At 49.8% G+C, this 12,876-nt stretch overlaps 1 protein-coding gene across 1 annotated transcript in view; it reads left to right on the forward strand.

Moving 5' to 3' along the window:
- hh (hedgehog signaling protein) overlaps positions 1-10,982 on the forward strand; it is a 104,346-nt gene extending 93,364 nt beyond the window's left edge. The window contains exons 2-3 of the mRNA XM_089547585.1: positions 7,913-8,174; positions 9,120-10,982. Coding sequence (XP_089403711.1) covers positions 7,913-8,174; positions 9,120-9,808 — 951 coding nt within the window. The 3' untranslated portion in view covers positions 9,809-10,982. The remainder of the gene's footprint in view (positions 1-7,912; positions 8,175-9,119) is intronic.
- The last annotated feature ends 1,894 nt before the right edge of the window (positions 10,983-12,876 follow it).

Here is a 12,876-nt window from a genome sequence, read left to right on the forward strand (position 1 = left end):
TGCACGGTACAGATCCCCAGGTGGTCGAAATTATTCCGGAGACCTCCACTACGGCCCCTCTTTCTCTCTTTCTTTCACTCCTACCTTCCTTCCTTCCCTTACGGCGCCGTTCAGGTGTCCGCCGAGCTATGTGAGACAGATACTGCGCCATTTTCTATCCTCAAAAACCAATTTTACGGACGCAAAGAGACACGTTGAAGCCGCTTTCGAGTAGGCGAAATTGAAGGGGCTGACCACGGTGGCAATACAGCATGTGTAGCGACCCGCGTGTCCTGCGAAGAACACAAGGTGTAGGCCTCCCAGCCATCTGTGTAGCGCATGCAGCTCATCTTGGGCGCACGAACGCCTCTGCTCACGGTACACGCCAGAAGCGGCGAAGAAATCCGAGTAACGCTAAGAGCAGCAAGGGCTCCTGAACGCTCGAGTGCAACCACCATGCTTACATCTACTCTTTTATGCTTACATCAGCCAGTTTTTAAAAGTTCTGTTCTACTTCTCCATTGAAATCATCTTTACTCCGCTGTCCGTAAGTCTCAAGCCTTGGCTCCTTTAATTCTATTTGACTCTTAAACAAAATATATCTGTTTAGTTCGTGGTGTATATGCAGAACTTAACCAGCATAGGCCACGCAGTCTGCGCCGATGATATAACTTTGTGCGCTACTAAAGGCTGTGTGGGCCAGAAGGAGGAAGACCTCCAAACGGCCATCAAGGAGGGTGAAAATAACAGCCTCATATGCTCTCCGGACAAGTATGAAGTAATTAAGAGACAGAGATAAATTGCCAGTGCCCCAGTGCCCGTCAGCTTCTTTTCGGAAGGCATAAGAAGGAAAGAGATGAAGCAAATCAAGATCCTTGGACTATCGCTTCAAAGCAACCTACCCTCGGATCGCACTATGAGCACTCTTAAAATCTTGTTTTATCAGGCCTCTTGAAATAATCACAGGATCAAGAAATGAAGGAAGAAGACATCTAGTCCAAGTCCTGCACTATTAAAAAAAAGGTAGTGCTGCTTCTATAAGTAAGTGCATATGCTGTAGGTTCTTGGTGACGGCAGGTAGTAAACGGAATGATAGTAACCATTACTAGGTCAAAGAGGTGGTATTCATCAGGAGAACCTGGTAACGAACAGTACATTTTGACCTGTCACCATTGTTAACTCTTAGTATAACCTAGCTGCGAGCACAACCAGGACAAAGTATGCATTATTAAGCTGCTCGTACAACAGAACCATCAAAGGTTGCTGCCTGTAGTAAAAGTTACTAACTTGTGCGAAGCAATTGTGCGTCCATGCCAATTAACAGGAAGTCATTTGTTGCATTATGAGCATGTAACGACACACCGAAGCCAAGGTCTAAGTGTTTTGTGCACAATAACTCAGCGTCGCAATGAACCAGGAGGAAAGAGCCACCAAAGGAAATTTAGTTTACATAAACAGCAGCATATACAGTCCTTAGTGCAGGTCTCTTGCAGACTTCTCATTATCAGAGATCGTCCGCAAAGCACGTGGCGGTGGGTGGTGGCCAGACCAGCCCACTGTAGTGTTTCACCACTGAAAATGGCCGTTTGTTTTTCAACGAATATATGGTATCAAATGTCCAGCAGACCGCTATGAGAATCGTGAAATCCACTATAATGGCGGGAAAATCAATCTCCAGGATTTCTAAAAAAACATGACTCTCATGTTGGCGGATTGATGTAGCTTGCCTCCTTCATTGAATGAAGGAGCGCAAAATAAAAGTCCGGCAATGCCAACCACAATGAACCCATAAAACATTCCTTACCTCTCCTTCAGGGAGCATTGCTTTTCATTCATCGATGTATTGTACGCGAATCTGATTGTATGCGAATGAAAAGAACGCAGTTGCAGCAGCTAGTATATTTACAGCATGCACGTTAGTGCTAAGAAAAATCGTATATTGGCCACGTGCATCTCTTTGCGTAGCCTTCCAGTGCTTCAAGGTCCTCAGCAAGCTCATGCTGAACTTCTTTTGAACGGGGGTACGATTTCAACAAATCAAGGCGCCATTCTTTATGGTTGCGTGTAAAGTGGGGCAGCTTCAATTAAAATTGATACCAGTGATCGCAGTGAACTGCTGGTGCTGCTTAAGGTATTGACAAAAAGTTGGTCACAAATAACCCGACAGTGCGATATTGTTCAGCAGTGATAAATATACTGAAGTCTGTTTGATAATTCGCTGCAGCCACGTATGTGGTAAAAAATGTGGAATTTAAACGGAAGTGCGTTTTTTAAACGCTTCAATTTACAGCATTTTGTATGTAGTTGGCAGACCTGGGTTGTACTCAATATCCGCGGCGGAGAGCTACAAAAGTAGCTGACAAAATGCCGGGCTACGAAACGGCGAAAAATGTCTCTGGACATGGAGACGATTTGAACACACAAAACCGTGCCGCCAACAGGAACAACTAAGACAAAACATTTGGGGCGTAGCGCGACGCTCTGAAAGGGTGAAAAAAAAGCAACCTGCGTGAGCAGTAGAAAAACTCGTGTAACGATCACTGCCATCTCGCCGGTCCCGCTACCCATCCTCACTGTGCTGCTCCGGTGATTTTGAGGCTCACTGGACAACGCTGACAGCTTGGAATGGCGAATTGTTCAAATTCGTCACTGGCCGGGCACTGTTGTAACTTGAAAGTATAAGGAGACGAATAACCCCTGTCAACCAATTTCTGGCGTACGTCGTTGACAGGAAATCCATGATGATGGACAGCAGTGTAAATGTTCTCCATCCAAACCTGCGCGAACAGTGAGTAGAAAACTTGTAAGGGTCACCGCCCGGAAAAGACTTGAAAAGCGAGTAGACTGCTTATTTAGATATCGCGTAATATGGGCTCCTATTTCCACAATGCACGCGCATATGGAGAGTTCATTATAGGGATGCCTCTGAATTTCGCGTGCACGGAAAGTGAGGGCCACACGCTTCAAGAGGCTCGCAAGAGGCTATAGTCGGATAGTACTCAAGAACGAAGTGGCAAATTCCACTCAAAGAAGGCCCTCCAGCCCCCAGGATCATCATCATCATAAACCTAACTACATCGACTGCAGGATAAAGACCCCTCTCATATTCCGCCAGTTAATCCTGTCTTCCACCAGCTGTGGCATCTTATCTAGTCTCACCAGACCTTATAACGTCCACTGCTGCGCTTGCCCTGTCTTGGAATCCAGCTTACGGGACCCTCGGTTATCTCTCGCCTTCGAGTGACCTACATTTTCAAGGAACCCAGAATCGGCTTCTGTAACGGGACGAGGATCTAGGCGGCGGAACTTTACAACAAGGGCTACACGCTCAAGCTGAAACCGAGTGCAGTCACAAAGTAGGTGCTAAATAGTCTCGTCTCACTCGGGAGTTCGCACAAACAAGAGTGTCTGCCATTGCGATTATGTGGGAGTAGGCATTTGTAAACGTCACTTCCAGCTACAAGCGACACAAGAGAGTAGCATCGCAGCGGGAGAGGCTGGACTGTGGATTGAGCTGAAGTAAAGGGTCGATGCGGTGCAAACGGCGTGCAGACTTTACTGGGGTACACTATGACGCTAGCTTCTAATTGCCGTCAAGCACCCGCAGATGTCTTGCTGCGTCGACTCTTGTCACTGGTATCCGGACAATGTTGGCACTGCCGTGGGCCGGTCGAGCTGCAGCGTCAGATGCGTCGTTTCCGATAACGTCACTGTGTAGTGGTCATGACCCTTTACCAGTGCCTGTGTTGAAGACGTCTTATTTTCGCTACGAGTTGCACGCGGTCGCCATGGCGGAAAACAGGATTTAGGCATTGGAGGGCAGCTTTTGAACCGTAGAACACAGCCTATTCATGGGGTGTTTGCGCGCTGATTTCCTGCACGGCCGCTTGTGACCCGGTGCAAGTTGTCCGATGGGAAATTAGCTGGTTAATACTGGCCTTGACCTTGACGCAAGCTGAACTAGTAGAAGAGACCCAGTCATCTCTATATGCATGAGTGCAGTTACTGCATTCGGCGTAGAGTAGGTGAAGCATCAAATGTTTAAGGGCCGGCGTCGGTAAGGTCGATTTCTTCGCGGTCCCTGTAATTCAGGTCGCACACCTGGCTCCCAAAGACACTATATAGCGCAGAGGCAGGACACGTCGCCGGGGTTTGTTTGTTCCTTTGTTTTATTTTCGATCATCACGCCATACATGATGATGCAGGGGGGCCGAAGTAAAAGCTGTCTTTCGACAGCTTGACAGAGCAACGGCTCCCCGTTTCGGCAACAGCATGAAAAGTAACGAAAAAATATGGACGACTGGTGGGCTGCTAGTGTTACCTTTGAAAACGCTGCGTGTGGTCTCTGTACCTGCACTGACACAGAGTGGTGATGGGGAATCTGTTAGATAACGTATGTGGATCCGCAGGGTGTCAAGTGCTACATATACATCGAAAGGGGGTCGTCCTTGGCGATAGCAATGTTGATGCGGATAGCAACTGTTGATGCGGCGCGAGGTAGGCCAGGTGTGCGCGAAGAGTATGAAACTTGTACAGTATGGACACATGCAACTGCGTCTTGTATGTGTACGAAAGCACGGGTGTACTGTAGCACGAAAATCCCAATAAGAGTACTCCGTACAGCTGCAGCACTGACTGAACCGACGGCTCCCATGATTTTCCAGCCAGAAATCTGAGTAGGTGAATGATAGATTTGTCTTTTCTTTGAAATGTTTAATGTGGGCTCCATGATAGATTCCGGTCTATGATAATTCCTAAAAACACGCTGAGAGGTATAACGGTATGGCCGTCGATAGTTAACGGAGTAGTTTGCGTGCAAATGCCACTGACGCGCACTTTGCGGCTGAAACGCTCAGACCTTGCTTTCGGAGACAGGAGGAACTTATGTTTGCTGCCCGCTGAAGTCTTGCTCGCCCCTGGAGACGCGTCACAGAAGAGGCCCAGATGCATACGCCGTCGGCAGACATAGAGATATGGACGGAATTAGGTTGGTTCTCTGGGTGTGCTGAAAGTGACAGATTAAACCAAGTAAAGCTGAGGACTCCGCTCTGGGGCAGGCCTTAGTAGGTGTGATGCACAGGTCTCTGGCCATCTTCACAAATGATAAAAGATGACCTTTTGGTCAGATAGAATTGTATCCACCTAAACATCCGACCATCGATTCCAGCAGCCTCTAGCGCATCAAGGATGACCTCATGTGCTACATTATCGTACGCACCTTTGACATCAAGAAAAAGTTCCACGCACATGCGCTTCTCACGTTTCTGTTGCTGAACTATGGACGCACGATCAATCACGTTGTCTATACAGAAGCGACCCCGTCAAAAACCCGCCATAGCATAGGGCAAACCTTATTGGTCATTGTACCAATCGAGGCGCGTCAGAATAATTCTTTCCGTTATTTTTCCCACCCAGCTGGCCAATTCTGTTGGCCTGTATGATGGGAGTCGAGTGGGGATTTCCTGGTACTTAGTAGTGGTATAAGCCGACTGGATTCGCACTGCGGAGGAATAACACTGTCGAGCCATGAATGATTGTAAAGGTTGAGTAGCTCTCTCGCGCGTCTTCGTCAATATGGCACAGCGAAGCATATGTGATGTCATCTGGCCCTAGTGAAGACGAACGCTTACTTTCTGCAAGCGCAGCATGTAGTTGTTGATGAGTAAAGATAACATCTATCGCTGATTTCCGTGAGGCAGGAAGAACACGTTGGGATCTCGAGGTATTTATTGCACAGCAGTTATCCTGCAGAAGTCAGTTGCTACTTTAGTCTGGTGGCGATCTTGATGTAGAGCTAACGCATAGAAAGGCTGTGTTTGCTGTGGAAGAGTTAGAAGACCCCTCACCTCAGCCAAATGAGGGACATTGGTTTTCGAGAATCCAGAGACTGGCAGAAAGACTTCCAGCGCTGGTAGGCTAGCCTGTGCATTCGTCGCTTGATTTTCCTGTGAAAACGTCGCGCCTGTCTGGGGTCCCTCAATAAAGCATTTGATTCGTGTGTAACGTCTTTCTGCACGGCGCTGAATGGCACATAGGCGGTCTAATTCTATACCAAATTCAGTGCGCATTCCAGCTGACGTGAGGTAGCCTCTACAGCAGCCTTCATTGCAGTTGCTACGGTGTCCTCCAAACTAGAAGTGAGGGCTTCTTTGTAGCAGCTGTCTCGCAGGTACGTCGTGCTGCCGTCTTGAATTACGTAAAGTTGATTACCTGAAGCTAATAAGGAAATATTCCTTCCCCTGGCGTTGATTCTAGAGCTTCCCCATAGTAGCTGGTGGGAGTTGAAATCGCCGCTAATAAACCAAGGAGCCTGGGTTGCCTCCACAATAGCCTTTAGCCTCTCGCAGTCCAATTGAGAGGAGGGGGAGACATACGCTTCAATCAGTGTGAACGCTATGGTCCCTTTTTGACTATGAAACACCCGTACTGATTGTCACTGTGGGGTCAACCGAGACAGCAAATGTACTAAAGTCTCTTACCATACAGGTAAAAGCGCCCTCAAATGAATTTCGAACAGCGGAGCACGTAGGCGCCGCGCTGTTCGCGTTTCTTTCCATCGTGATAGTACAGTCTTTGTCAAAAGTAACCAGGCTGCATGGCTTGCTTCTTTTTTGTATTGTAGAGCCTTTACAGCTTTCCCTAAGGTCTAAAAGTTCTTTGAAGGTGAGGGCAAGGGTTCTCCTTACCATACAGAGATTTAGAGCTTGAGGGCTGGCATAATAGTTTAAATAAACGACTGAGAAGTAAAACCATGCAGCCTGGTTACTTTTGACAAAGACTGTACATCATGTCGGCGCTGATGTAGACCAGAACTTTGTTGAGCTTTCAGTATGTGGGGGTGATGAAGGACCCGTACCCGAAAATCCTGATTGCTTGAGATAAGTTAGGCTCGCAGGTGACCAATATCGAGAAGTGGTTGTTGAAATATTGCCGGAAACTTGAGATTCGTGACTTGAGGCCTCTTTCTGGCGTTCAACTGCAAGAGCGCAACACCTCTGACTTCCTCACGAAACGCCGAAAGCTGGCCAGCCATTGTATTTTAGTGATCTTGGATCGCTGGGCTGAGGAAGTCCGACATCAATAAGACGCGTCGAGCGGTTGAGGACTGCAGGGCCGGTAGCAGAGGGCGAATGGCGTTGAACACCGTCCTAAGAGTCACGAGTGCTTGGCGATCTTGTTCTGGGAGCCCGTCTGTAACGACTGTTGAGCTCGACGATGGGCGCTTACGCTCAGGAGGCTCAGGGAGGTAATGGCAGAAGCGCTGGCCAAGCATCTGCACACGACGAGGTCGGACAATCCTTGACAGTTCGCTGACAGGACACCGTTGGACGTGAGGGCACGGGAAGGGGTTCGGAAAGAGGTGCCATGGGCGTGTCGGCATGGTTCCTCCTGGCAGCACTCTTTACTGCAGCAACTTATGACCTGAGAGCAATGAAGATTGACCACACAAAACCACATCAGAATTGAAACAAAAAAAATTGAAACATGATGGTTGATTTGCGTAGTTGGGCCAAATGCCAATTATGTTCGCTAGAAGTTCTGTTTTCGCTTCGATTGCGGTGTTCAGACCCAGTGTTCACGGTTGACAGTTGTGGGAGTCTTCCTGCCATTCCTGGCGCAGTGGTGTTGCGGCCATGCGATGCGCTACTGCCCTTCTGGCAGGTGCTGCCATTGGGGGGGGGGGGGACTCTGGTTTCTTGGCCTGGGTTGTAACCCAGGTAGCATCTAACGATTAAATGAGCTGCCGCCTGACGCGGTGGCCAGGTGAGCAGCCTGCCGCAAAACCGGCTTGAGGCAAACACAGCGGCTAAATTCGGGGAGTGGCCACTATTGGTGCCAGCTCACCAAACAAGGCACGCTACGGCATGATGCGGTTTACACACTTCCAAAGTGAAGCAATGGGTTTGTGACGGCGGTGACTTGCCCTTCGCAGCGCTGCAAGAGCAAGCTGAACACGCTGGCCGTGTCGGTGATGAACCAGTGGCCCGGCGTGCGGCTGCGTGTCACCGAGGGCTGGGACGAGGAGGGCCACCACGCGCCCCACTCGCTGCACTACGAGGGCCGCGCTGTGGACGTGACGACGAGCGACCGCGAGCGCTCCAAGTACGGCATGCTGGCGCGGCTGGCAGTCGAGGCCGGCTTCGACTGGGTCTACTACGAGTCGCGCACCCACATACACCTGTCCGTCAAGTCCGGTGAGTGGCACGCCTTTCGCACTACGATAGCCCGCGATGGGCGGTGGCTGCGTGTCTCGAGGGAGCCCCCGCGTTCATTGCACCCCCCCCCCCCCCCCCCCCCCCACCTGTGACAAGCGTTCCATCCGCTCGAGACCCGTGCGTCTTTCATCAGCAGCGCCCTCGCCGGCCGTGGCTCCGCTGATCCCCGCTCGCACCGGTGCTGCAGGTTACGTCTGTGCGGCACCCCTTTCTGGCAACCTTCTTCGGGCGGCCCTGAAAGCAAACATAACACGTACCTCGACATATGCGTATTCGTCGGATCATTCTCCTAAACTTGGTGCCGGTTCTCGCTTGCGAGCGCGCCCCCCTGTTTTTGCCCTTTCGTTCCTGTCCCTACCGTAGTATTCTTTTTTTTTTTTGCTTTAAGTCAGCACACAACAATAACATCGTCGGTGTTGAGAACTTGCCGCCCGCGTTCGTCCTGCTCCAGGCTGCGGAATTCATTTTGTTCTGGGAAGTCGCCGGTGATGATAATGATAGACGAGTTACTGCGTAATTGCGCTTCAAACACTAATTTCCACATTTCCCACCTGATGGTTGTCAGCTTGTCAAATTGATTCAAGTGTCATGGGCTTAGCAGTTACATCGCATGCACTGGTAACATTGATCGGAGGTGCCAGTTACTTCCGCCTAGGTGCCTTAATTCCATATATTCCCAGGCCTTAAAGTGCGGCGCTTAATGATATCAGATATGAAACATTTGTGTCTGCGTAAAATACACAGTAGTGCACTTCTTTTCTTTCATGGCTATGTAATGAACCGTTTCCCTTGTTGAAGGAGTGGCGCATGTCCGGTTGCTTGCTGTCTCTGTGCCGTCTTTTAGTGCTTCACCTTCTTCCAGATGTTTTTTTTTTTTTTTTACGCAATGTGCATGAAAATTGCTGCCCGCTGGTTGCTTCGCAGAGTCATACGGGTCGGCGCGGACGGGCGGATGCTTCCACGGTGACTCCCTGGTCGAGACACCCGCAGGCGCGAAGCGACTCGCCGACCTGATGCTCGGCGACCGCGTGCTGGCGCTGGGCGCTGACGGCCGGACAGCAGTGTTCAGTGAAGTGATCGCGTTTCTGGACCGGCAGAGCGACGCGGAGCGCCTCTTCTACACAATTTCCACTGAGTCCGGACGCCGTGTGAAGCTCACACCCGCCCACTTGCTGTTCTACGCGGCTAACAGAGGCGCCAAGCCGCAACCCACATTCGCCGCTCGAGTCGCGCCGGGTGGCTTTGTGCTCGTCCACAGCGGCACAGGAGAGTTCAACGGCACTGAAGCGTGGCGCCACCTCCCGAGTGATGCGAGAACTAGAGACTTGCGGCAAGAGCGCGTCTGTGACGTCCGCGCGGAGTTGCTGACTGGAGTGTACGCGCCGCTCACGAGAGAGGGCACTGTGATCGTGGACGGAGTGGCGGCGTCGTGCTACGCGGGCGTGAAGAACCAGGCGCTGGCGCACTGGGCTTTCGCGCCGCTACGTCTTTGGCGCAGCCTGGTGGCTTCAAGCGAACCTACTCCGTGCAGCCTCCAGGGAGTGCACTGTTACGCGGACACTCTGTATAGACTCTTCTACCAGCTACTCCCGAGTGCGTACCTGCTGGAATGAACGTCCTCGCATCTGCGAAGGAACTGCCTAACTTATTTTTCAAAGTGCCGCAAAGTGCACCCCGTCCAATGGCTGGCGTCGAGTCTAGTGGCCTTGGGGAGTTCAACCGCGCCTTTTAGTCGGGAGAATTGACGAACTTGAGCTTCGTGCTGCTGCGGACACCAATCAGCCAAACAATGCCGTTACCGCGTACAGCTCCGTGCAAATCGGCCTCTACAAAGTGCTGCAGACCGAACGCAGACTCTGAGCGGGTTTCTCTCTCCCCCCCCCCCCCCCCCCTTATAGTTTTTGTCACTGAAAATGAGATACTAGCAGGAAAGCTGTAGAAACGTATGCAGAGTAATACGGTTGTTGGGAGGAAAGGCTGAACACGGGACAACGGGCGCAGAGCCAATGTAAGAAATTGCCTCTTCCAAACTAAACATAAAACGAGGCTAGGAATGGAAGGGTTGAAAAATAATTGCCACTCCCAGTGGTAAGTGAGTGTTTTAACTCTGAGCGGCAAAACACTGCGTGAAATATTTTTTGCCATGAGACAGTACTCCCCTGTTATCTGTGCATGAATAGATGTGCAGTGTGCTCCTGACAAAGCACTGCAACTGCTGCGCTCATTCAGTTGTCTCATGCTACTGTGACCTAAGAGAGCAAGCGCATGTCGCACTCCCAGTGTGCGCCGTAAAGCCAGCCGCAGCGGGAAAAAAATTGTTTTAGTCAGCGTCCATTTACTTGTCGCGCAATAACGGTGAATAATGTTGTCGAATAAACACAACTCGTTTTCCAAGTGTTCTAGTCATTGAGACATACGTTGCGGGAGTTTAATCCACGTCCCCCCTTGTGCCCACCGCAGGTTCGTGAAAGCGGTGCATTCATGATTTACCTGGTGCTATTAATTTTGACGGAAAGGCGAGCGCACAAGAGGAGGGAGCATGCGAGAGACAGAGGACAAAGCGCATTGTCACAGCTCTCTTGTATGTCCCTGTCTTCTTGTGTGCTCACGTATTCAACCAAGTAGCCCTTGTTACCTGGTGCGAAGGGTGGATGTGTGAGAGGCAACGACTTCTGACGGCGATAGCTTGTGCACTTCGCATCTAAACGGAATGAAGGTGGCCAGGTGGCACAGACTCATGGTGAAAAAGAAAACAGCGTGCCGAAAATAAAACTTGTGTCTACTGTACCTGAGTTCAATGTTCATCGAGTCGGCGCATGCTCTTAGGGTGCGTTACTCAAGGCCACGACACAATCACGGGAGGCAGCGCACTGCGCAGTTGATGACCACCGTACGCCTTGCGTTGGTTCACTTTGGAGGCTGAGGGTGCGACACCTGTTAGTTTAGGGTTTTGGGGGGGTTTGACGTCCCAAAGCGACTCGAGCTATGAGGGACGCCGTAGTGAAGGGCTCCGGAAATTTCGACCACCTGGGGTTCTAACGTGCACTGACATCGCACAGTATCATCATCATCATCATCAGCCTGACTACACCCACTGCAGGGCAAAGGCCTCCCCCATGTCTCTCCAATTAACCCTGTCCTTTGTCAGTTGCCGCCACTGTATCCCCGCAAACTTTTTAATCTCATCCCCCCACCTAACTTTCTGCCTGTCCCCTGCTACGTTTGCTTTGTCTTGGAATCCACTCCGTTACCCTTAAAAACCAGCGGTTATCTTGCCTTCGCATTACATGCCCTTCCCGAGCTCATTTCTTCCTCTGGATTTCAACTAAGATATCATTAACCCGCGTTTGTTCCCTCACCCACTCCGCCCTCTTCCGATCTCTTAACGTTACACCTATCGTTTTCCTTTCCATAGCTCGCTGCGTTGTTCTTAACTTAAGCTGAACCCTCTTTGTCAGCCTCCACGTTTCTGCCTTATAGGTGAGTACCGGTAGGATACAGCTGTTGTATACTTTTCTCTTCAGGGATATTGGTAAGCTACCATTCATGATCTGAGAGAACCTGCCATATGCGCTCCACTCCATTCTTATTCTTCTAGTTATTTCCCTCTCATGATCCGGATCTGCGGTCACTACCTGCCCTAAGTAGACATATTCTCTTACTACTTCCAGCGCCTCGGTACCAATTGCGAAATGCTGTTCCCTTGCTAGGCTGTTGAACATTACTTTGGTTTTCTGCATGTTAATTCTTAGCCCCACCGTTCTGCTCTGCCTGTCTAACTGATTGATGATGCTTTGCAGTTCTTGTCCTGAGTGGCTTAGCAAGGCAATGTCACCAGCGAATCGCAAATTACTCAGGTATTCTCCATTAACGCTTATCCCCAACTGTTCCCATTCCAGTCCCCGGAATACCGCCTGTAAACAGGCAGTGAAGAGCATTGGCGAGATCGTGTCTCCCTGCCTGACACCTTTCCGTATTGGAATTTTATTGCTGACTTTATGGAGAACTATAGTAGCTTTGCAATCGTTATAAATATCTTCCAATATTTTCACATAACGCTCTTCTACACCCTGATTCCGCAATGCCTGCATGACAGCTGAGGTTTCCACTGAGTCAAATGCTTTCTGGTAATCAATGAAGGCTATATATAGGGGTGGGTTATATTCCGCGCATTTTTCTATCACCTGATTGATAGTGTGAATGTGGTCTATTGTCGAGTATCCTTTACGAAAGCTTGCCTGATCATTTGGTTGACTAAAGTCCAAGGTTGTCCTGACTCTATTAGCGATTACCTTAGTAAATACCTTGTAGGCAACGGAAAAAAAGCTTATTGGTCTGTAATTCTTCAAGTCCTTCACGTCTCCTTTCTTATGAATTAAGATAATGTTAGCGTTCTTCCAAGCTTCTGGTACTCTCGAGGTCACAAGCCATTGCGTATACAGGGTGGCTAGTTTTTGTAGCACAATCTCTCCTCCTTCCTTCAATAAATCTGCTGTTACCTGATCCTCACAAGCTGCTTTCCCTCATTGCATTGCTCCTAAGGCTTTCTTTACTTCCTCCTTCGTTGCTGGCAGGATGTACCATTGCTGTGTTCGACTGACTCCCTCAGTAACTTGATGATTACATTCGCTACTGTATAGATTTGTGTAGAACTGTTCGGCTAATTCAACTATCTTATCCA

This window comes from Amblyomma mixtum, chromosome 6 (genome assembly GCF_055824585.1).
Source record: "Amblyomma mixtum isolate Tamu chromosome 6, ASM5582458v1, whole genome shotgun sequence".
In the NCBI taxonomy this organism is placed as follows: Eukaryota; Metazoa; Arthropoda; class Arachnida; order Ixodida; family Ixodidae; genus Amblyomma; species Amblyomma mixtum.